At 38.7% G+C, this 8,953-nt stretch overlaps 1 protein-coding gene across 2 annotated transcripts in view; it reads right to left on the reverse strand.

The window, feature by feature from the left end:
- KCMF1 (potassium channel modulatory factor 1) overlaps positions 1-8,953 on the reverse strand; it is a 66,003-nt gene that overhangs the window by 6,805 nt on the left and 50,245 nt on the right. For both annotated transcript variants that reach the window (XM_012644257.1, XM_012644256.1), the window contains exons 4-5: positions 4,512-4,613; positions 1,696-1,870 (exon numbers count right to left, since the gene is read on the reverse strand). In XM_012644257.1, the coding sequence (XP_012499711.1) occupies positions 1,696-1,870; positions 4,512-4,613 (277 nt within the window). The remainder of the gene's footprint in view (positions 1-1,695; positions 1,871-4,511; positions 4,614-8,953) is intronic.

Raw genomic sequence — 8,953 nt, forward strand, 5'->3', positions numbered from 1 at the left:
CGATTAATTTCTTTCTATTTTTAGTAGAGACGGGGTCTCGCTCTTGCTCAGGCTGGTCTCGAACTCCTGAGCTCAAACAATCTGCCCGCCTCAGCCTCCCAGAGAGCTAGGATTACAGGCGTGAGCCACCACGCCCGGCCTGGGTGAAGAATATTTTAAAAAATCCGCAAAACTCAGTTTACTGAGCTTGTTTTTGTTGTTACACATCTAAATGTCCAAAGCACATTTGGAATTAAGATTTTATACTGTATATCTTACATTTTTAAGAACATTTTATAAGTAAAACTGTTCTAAGTTTCTACCACAGATTTATACTTATCAATATTCAGGTTCTGCATGGTACTTCATGGCTTCCAGGTACACATTCCACCACGTAGACACATTTCAAAACTGTTGTTTTAAACTTCCCAGAGTCTTAACTTGTCTGCTTGGGGTGTCTTGCAGACTCTCAGGCTACAATGATTTCTGACTTTTTTTTTTTGAGACAGGGTCTTGCTCTGTCACTCTGGCTAGAGTGTAGTGGCGTCATCATAGCTCACGGCAACTTCAAATTCCTGGGCTCAAGTGATTCTCCTATCTCAGCCTCCTGAGTAGCTGGGACTGCCAACTACACACAAACACACCTGACTAATTTTTGCATTTTTTTGTAGAGATGGGGTCTCACTCTTGCTCAGGCTGGTCTCAAACTCCCAACCTGAAGTGATCCTGCCACCTCAGCCGCCCAGAGTGCTAGGATTACAGGTGTGAGCCACTGAGCCCTGCCTGACATTTTATTTTGATCCTATGCTCTGCTACCAGCTTCCTAGGTTTGTCCTGCACTAGACTCAGTGACTTGGCCATGAGCTACAGGTTCAAATGCTGGTTTTTTTTTTTTTCCCCCAGTAAGATTTTCCCAAGCTATTAAAACTACTGTGTGTTCCACAACAATATAGTTCTCAAATCAAGGAAAGGACAGAGTAATTTCTGCTTTACTTTCTTCCATGAGAAGAGCTTAATTCTTTAGTCTTGTCAATTAACTTTTCTATCTGTGTACTTGTGGAGGTTTAACCATGGAATTTTAGAGGTTTTCCAATTCTGAAATCTTTTATGGTTTTCCTGGGCTTCAATGGAGGCCACAAAATACAACATAAACTACTTATTATCTTCTGCCCCTAAGTACAGTAGTCCCCCCTTATTCACAAGGGATACATTTCAAGACTCCCAGAGAATGGCTGAAACTGTGGACAGCACTGAATCCAATATGTACTATGTTTTCCCTATACTTACATACCTATGATGAAGTTTAATTTATAAATTAGGTACAGTAAGAGATGAACAATAAAATAGAACAATTATAACAATATACCATAACAAAAGTGATGTGAATATGGTGTCTCTCTCCCTAAGTGTCTTATCGTACTGTACTACTCACCTATTTCTGGACTGTAATTGACTGCAGGTAACCGAAACCGGGGAAAGTGAAACCTTGAATAAGGAGGGGGGACTACTGGATTTAAAAAAACGCTGGAACAACATGAACTACTTTATGTTAACTGTTTTAAGAATATTTTATCTTTAGAAAATATTTGGGAATTTTGTGAAGGAGCACAAGTATGTGATCAGAGAGGTAAGACTAAGAATATAAACCCCACAAAAAATTTTACAAAGAGCTCTCCCTGACCCGCCATTTCTTTTATTAGTGTGAAACTAACTTACCAGCTATAGGATCCATGGCTTCCCTATTGCTTGGAGAATATGAACTCTGAGAAGAAGAAAGTCCACCAGTAGAACTGCTAGTAAAGTGCATGTTTGATCTACGAGCACGAGGACCTCCTAATCCCCGGCCAGGGTGAAACATTCTACGTACATGTCGAACACCACTCGATTCATCATAACTCAAAAGTTAAGGACCAAAGTATTTCATAGGAAGGGAAAAAAACCATTGAGCACTTGCTAGACAGACATACAGATTTCCTAAACTGTAAGCATTTTAAAACAGCACATTTAATTTTGAATGTAAATGTCCCAACTCTATCTATGAGGGTTATTAACCCTAAAAAAGACTCTCAAATATAAAGCAACTTGGGGAGAGGAGGGAGGGGTAAGAAAAGTTTCTTCAGGTGGAGAGAAATTTATTCCTAGGCTTCCAGCTATGATGACCAGAGTAACACTGCCAGATGAGGTCAAAGGTTAAACATTCCCTTACCCTGATCTCAGTACCGAATTTCATAAATGCTTATATCCACGTAACTATAATTAATAAGTATTAGTTTTTATATCTGGGGAGAGTTATACTAATATATAGCTAATGAAATCTCAATTATCATCTAAAATGAAAAAGGAACAGCATGAACAATTTAAATTCAGTAAATACAAAACTCCTTTTACCAGTTTTAATCTCTGTCTTCAAGTTTTTCCCCAAGGCCGCTGATAAGCAGAAAACAGAAATTTGAATTTCTTGTGTAAGCAGACACAAAGAGATTAACATGGCATTTATCAAGAAGTCAAATTTCCAGCAGCCTCAAACATCTTACATAACTGAGTGCAAGTCAAACTGAAGAAAGTCTTGAGCTGCAAAGAGCTGTCAAAACTCACGAAGACCTTCTGTTTCTACACAGGCAAATGTGTGTGGGAGTCGGGGAGTGGACTAGATCATGCCGAAGAGACTTCTCCTTCAAAGCAGCAAACAGAACAGCTTTATAATGCAGATGAACTTTTTTGCTGGCTTCCTAGTTTTTCAGCTGATGGTTTTGGAGTCATTTAGAGATACGGTGAGTGACTTGAGGAGGCCCTCAGGTGCCATCACAATATGCACTGTTCCAAGTGGTACTGCATGATGATGGTTCAGATTCTAGAGAAAGTGATGTTATGCTCATTATATTTTGTTTTCAAAAAGTAGCTGGATGTGAAGTGCACTTAAGGAAGAAATCCATCAAAATATTGGGAAAAAACGGTCTGGTGCTTAAGAGGCGTACACAGAAGATACTCCCTGATGTCAAACAAATAAAGTTACTACATAGTAACACTTGGAAGTACCTGAAAAATCAGTATGTTTTTGGGAGAACTGCCGTGGCAACATTTTTGTCCTAGAACCAAATGGTAAGGAATCTAAAATGTAATCTATGTCTTTTCTTATATTGTACATAACTTATTCTTTTTTCTTGGTAATCAGAGACATTTATAAAAATCTCATAAAAGTAGAGGTAGATGATGCAGAATATTCCACTGAATGATGCTGATATCACTGGAGGCTCCTAAATTTGCTGAAAAAGTTCAGAATGTCAGCTTGGTTTTAAATTGTCTGTTTAGTTTCTCCACGAAGAGGGAGTGAACTGTGGGTCAAATATACTCTTTCTGGGTATTATGAAGGATTCTTGTTTCAAAATGCACGGCAACTCAAAGGCTTTAAAAAACAAAACAAACCAAAACACTGTTTTCTTCATGTTGCTCTCAGCATCCCCTATACCCAGGGCAAGAGGAAGACTGGTCTCCTCTGCTGATTGAATACAACTCCGAGACTCGCTCAGATTAGGCTGACATGCTAATTACTCAGGTTGGTTCCATTTCTTTATTTTCTATTAGTTTCCACTAACCTTCCCCTAAATATAAATGGCCATATTTTCAATTAGAAAATTAGTAACTGTGAGCAAGGGATGGAAGCTGCAGAACAAGAAAACCACCCATTTCTTCTTCAACGAGTTTAAGTTTGGATTATGATTGCTAGAAGGCAATCAAAGGAAGCAGAATGAAGTCTGGCAGAGAGAAAGGTTCTGATTAGCTCCTAAAATGCTTCAAACTGCAATGAACACAGAAACTTTTACATGAGAACAAAACTCTAAGTGAACAGGTGACAGTTTTAGAAAAACAATTCATAACCTAAAACCAGAGGCACTGAGTCTATAAAATTAACTGCCCTGGTAGGCCAGTGATCTCAGCAAACATTGCCAACAACTGTTGAGAGATAGGGAAAGCAGAAATGAAAGCAGGAAAGGAATTTCGAGCTAGACCTGACCATATGCTATCCCACTCAGACCTGGCAGGAACTGCTCTCTCTGGAGAAGGGGACCCAAAAGGGATAGGAACCCCAACATGCACACCCACCCCGCCAGCCCACCATACCACACCAGAGCAGAGTAAGGCAGCAGAGGAACAAGGGAAAGCAAATAAAACCTCTTTATATTTAACTAATTATATTTTAATTTGGATTTTTATCTTCCTCTTTGGTAAGAAAATACCTTCCTGGAAGATTTATAAACTGGTCAAATTGTCTTAAAAAAAATCTGATTGTAATGAACTAAAGATGATGAGCAAGTTAACTTTCACCTAAAGAACATGGTTTATAAAAGTCATAGAATATAAAAAGAGAAATAAGAAACTGCACTTCAACACTGAGTCACTTTTAGGAAGAGGTCAAATAGATAAAAATAATTTGGAGATTAGTTTCTCTCTCTTTGGGGATATTATCCTTAAAAATGATCAAAATGACAAATGTTACAAACGACTCTTTCCCTTGTTGCCACTTAAAAGGATATTAAATCTCTAGGGGCTCTGTGTTCAAGTGTAAGATGAGCTGCAAAGTCATCCGTGACATGATTAGGATCGCCTCCAGGTAATGCTGCACATATTGGACAAATCTGAAATGAAAGTAAAGAAAGTGGGTTTAATAAGTGAACATCAATCAGACACATTTCTGGACCAATATTCTGCTATAAATTTTACTATTATCAAGTTTTAACCAGACAAAAACACAGCAGATCCTGAACTAGTGCAAAGTAGTAGAGGCCTAAGCGAAACTGTCACATATCCATGTTGGCGTTCACAGCTAGAGCAGTCTCTCAGGTCAAACACAACAGTTGTAGAGACATCAAATTTGATCTCTGCAAGGCCTTGTGACAGCTTGGTCCATTGAGTTGCATGGTCTAGCAAAATAGTTTCCATTTAAAAACTCAAAATGTGCTAGTTAGTGCACATTTATGTCTAAGTCCAGTCTTGAATGATAAAGACAGATATGAGCCTATGACACGCTCCACCAAAACAAGCTAGACTTGAGGGCCAATCCCCAAATAAGACCTTGGAGGTCTAATTAAATGCAACTGTGCAAATTTAAACCTGTCGAATGTGATAAGATAGATAATGATTACTATAAGATATGCAAATGTGCTCTGTAAATTCATGAATGGGACTTCCAAGGGGAAAACAGGATGGGGGCCCATTTTTAGAACATTATTTCCCAAAGAAATGGATGGTGGGGCAGAAACCTGTGACCAAGTCAAGTTCAAGAAGTAGAAGATCAACTTCCTCATAGACCTTACGGCAACAGATAGAAGGAGAAAGCAGATATAAAATGCTGTGTACACAGGGAGAGTTCAGGGCAGCCAGGGGCAGGTTAGGAAGATTGTTTCTGAAAGAGTAGTTTCAATAAAATTGGTGAAACAGTGGGCAGGAGAGGGGAAGGACAGAAAGAATGAGGAGCTTTTTAAGAGGAAGGGCCCTTACTCTTTCCAGAAATCCAAATGGGCAGATGATGGTCTAATGCTGACAGCAAGGCCTTGAAGTATGAAGAACTTCAATCTTAAAGAACAGGGCCAAGAAAATAGGTCTGGTACACAGTTAAAGTTGTACGCACGTATGTGCCTCTCCATGGGTAAGAGGGTTAAAGGTAAGATATGTGATTCATCTTGCCAGTACACGCACCAAGAGCCACAATTCTTTCACCTGGAGTAAAATCTAGGCAGTCTGCTTACAGCAGAGTGGGAGAAGGTGGCAGCACTGGAGGTGGGGAGGCAGGGGAAAGGTCTGACTTGAAAGGACAATGTCGGGGAGGGCAAACTACTCTGATTCCTGGAGCTTAAGCAAACATAACTTCCCATCTTCCAATGACTAGAAAGCAGAAGTCCCCTGAGAATTTGACTCTGATTTGATACCAGTCTCTCTTATGCACAGTCAGCTATCTGATTACATGACTCAGGACTCTGAGAAATAGCCTCACAAAAACCCGAAGGTGCTCAAGAGAAATAACACTTACGCATGAGAGTGTGCAAAAGAACTAGAGAGGTTACAGTGGAATGTGCTGAGAGGCAAATGAGAAAAATAAGTAGACAGACATTCTTGTGCCTTTCTTAGAAGATACCATAAAGGTGGTCAGACAGTTTTTTTCCTCCATCGGAGAGAAAAGTAAATTGTATGTTTATAAGTCTACAGATATCAACTATCTCTCTACTAGGAATTTAGACTTTACAGTCTGTTCCATTCTGACATTGCTGGGCAGTGTCTGATACACTTATTTTACTTTTCACTTATTTTACTTCTGTCTTGCCTAGCTAAATTGTAAACTCTTCTAGAGATGCAGGACAGTGTGATTTGTCTTTGGTTTTTAGCTGTGTCCAGAGACTCACTTTAAAAAAACAAACAAACAAAAAACAAGGCCAAAAAAGTTTGGAGAAATAGAAACAGCTCCAGTTATTTAAAAATAAAGCAAACAAGTCAGTTTAGATATTTTTGAGACTCTTTATTTTGCAACAAATTAACCAGTGCTGGACTATGTACAGTTTTATTACAATATCATAAGACTATATAAGATTTTTATCTAAAGAGAAAATAACCACCAAAAGGAAAATAAGCATCTTTCTCCTAAGATATTTCCCTTTAGACTGGCCTTTGGATAAACTCTATACACAACTTGAACTGCACAAAGATAGCTGCAGAAGCTTCAGCACTTGAGGGCACTTGTTAAGTGTTCACAGATGAGAAAAGGCTCCTCAAGGATATATTATACCTTCCTAGAGGAAAGACAGAAGTACAGATACAAAGCATACTAAGAATGTCCTAATAAGATAGATAATCTACAAACTAGAAAAGCACCTTTGAAATGAGGATATAAAATAGAAAATCAAGATCCTTCATTATTGTGTATTAACTTCATTTATTAAAAATCTTTCAATTTCATTGTAGTAACTGTGCTAAGATGGTAGAATGAAGGTATTCGGAACTGCGCTGTTCAGAGAGAAATAATACAAAACCAAAACCAACCAACCAACCAACCAACCTTCCCTAATGACTAGGGATAGGAATTACTGAGTGAGGTGGGAGGAAAACCTAGGTTGACAGTTGAAATAAATCAAGAGATTAGATTTACAAAAAGTCGAAGATGTTGCATACTTGGACCGCACGAAGTTGACTTGGAAAAGAAAATTAAGCTGCGATGCTGATGGGACCAGAGGCCTGGTTATCTTTTAGGTTTTACATTTTATACTGAGCAAGCTAATCCAAGTTTTAGATAAAACCTCTGGTATCTCAAGGTTGTATTTTCTGGGAGGTAATGGAGGGAACAAAATGGAGAAGAGAAAGGAGAGCAAAGTGGGGCATGAGAAACAGAAAAGAGTCGGGGGGCAGGGGGAGGCAGAGACAGAAGCCACTTTGCTGCTGAGGGGCACAAATGCAGCTTAGTTTTGAGTGTGCCTTTAATTCCACATCATGGTACCTAAATACCTTTTACACGACAGGAAAATTCTATACAAAGCTATTAACCCTGAGATCATGACAGTTTGTCAACATTAATATTTACACACTTCTGCTGCCATATGATATAATAATATCTATTACTCATACAGGAAAATTCCATAAACACATTAGCTTAAAATTATGACAACTTGTCAACATTAAGGCTTATGGAATTGGCTTAAGTCAGTGTTTCCCAAATTTGGCTAAGAATATAAATTATCTGCAATATTTGTTAAAAATATAGTTCCCTAGGCCTGGAAATGGATTCTGGGGGGTTCGAGAATCCATTGTTGACAAGCGTCCCAGGTGATTCTTATAACTGGATAAGTTTGGCAAATACAGCTTAATCATAAAATGGCATTGAAAAATTATATTTACCCTGTTATAGGAAACACCAAATGGTATTGTTACTTACATAACCAAAAACAATTCTTATCCACAAATGTCCTTGCTATTCTCAGTCTTGTCTCTGCTATTGCTTCAGTCTTTCTCTTCTGCTTCATCTTGCCATTGAGGGTCACCATCAGTCTTGCTTTTTTAAAAATCTGTAGCCCTTCTGGAAGCCTTTACCAATTGAGATAAGGTCCCATCCCAAGTACATAATGCAGTTTCCATTTTTCCACGTGGTCCCAGTACATGACTGCCAGTGTGCAACTAGTCAGTGCACATATTAACAGTTTGTTACCAACGTCAAGAATGTACTCTCTCAAGTCATTACTTCATATATAAACATCAAGTCAGTGCTCAATGTACAAAACTTTCCCCCTATGACACAGGCCATATGTCCATTAAAAAAACACGTAAAGTCAGCATGCTTCGTTGTTTTTAAACAAGTGCTCCATATGTTCTTCCCTATACAATTATCAACCACTCTTAAGTTTGGATTTCCTTCAGCCTCTTTCTTGAACTAATACAACCACATCAGACAGCACTCTCTTTCTGGGTACTGTGCACAGCTTTAAAAACTACTCTTTATATAATTACATCCCTATTTCTAGTTAAAGGATCTATGCTATGAAATCCAGGTGAGCTGATAAAGTTAATTAAAGTTCTGACTGGCTCAATTTGTTATATTGTATAATTTTGTTACCATGGGTTAACTAATCCATTAAGTATTTACTGAGTGCCAAATCAGTGCCCACTTCACATTCTGGGTTAAAAAATTATCAAGAAATGAATAGGTTCTGCCGCCATTGATGTTCTTATCAATTTCATCTCTTATTAATAGTTGGTATGCATTTTTCATTATTTCTTCAAACTGGGATACTATTCATGTCTCTGCTTTTAAGGGGCTCTCAGAAGTCAGCTCTAGAAACACCCCAGGCTTATTCTACCAGGCAAATTTCCTGATCACTCAAAATACAATGGGGGGCCAGGCCCGGTGGCTCACGCCTGTAATCCTAGCACTCTGGGAGGCCGAGGCGGGTGGATTGTTTGAGCTCAGGAGTTCAAAACCAGCCTGAGCAAGAGCGAG

The sequence above is a fragment of the Propithecus coquereli genome, unplaced genomic scaffold (genome assembly GCF_000956105.1).
Source record: "Propithecus coquereli isolate 6110/MARCELLA unplaced genomic scaffold, Pcoq_1.0 Scaffold208, whole genome shotgun sequence".
Taxonomy (NCBI): Eukaryota; Metazoa; Chordata; class Mammalia; order Primates; family Indriidae; genus Propithecus; species Propithecus coquereli.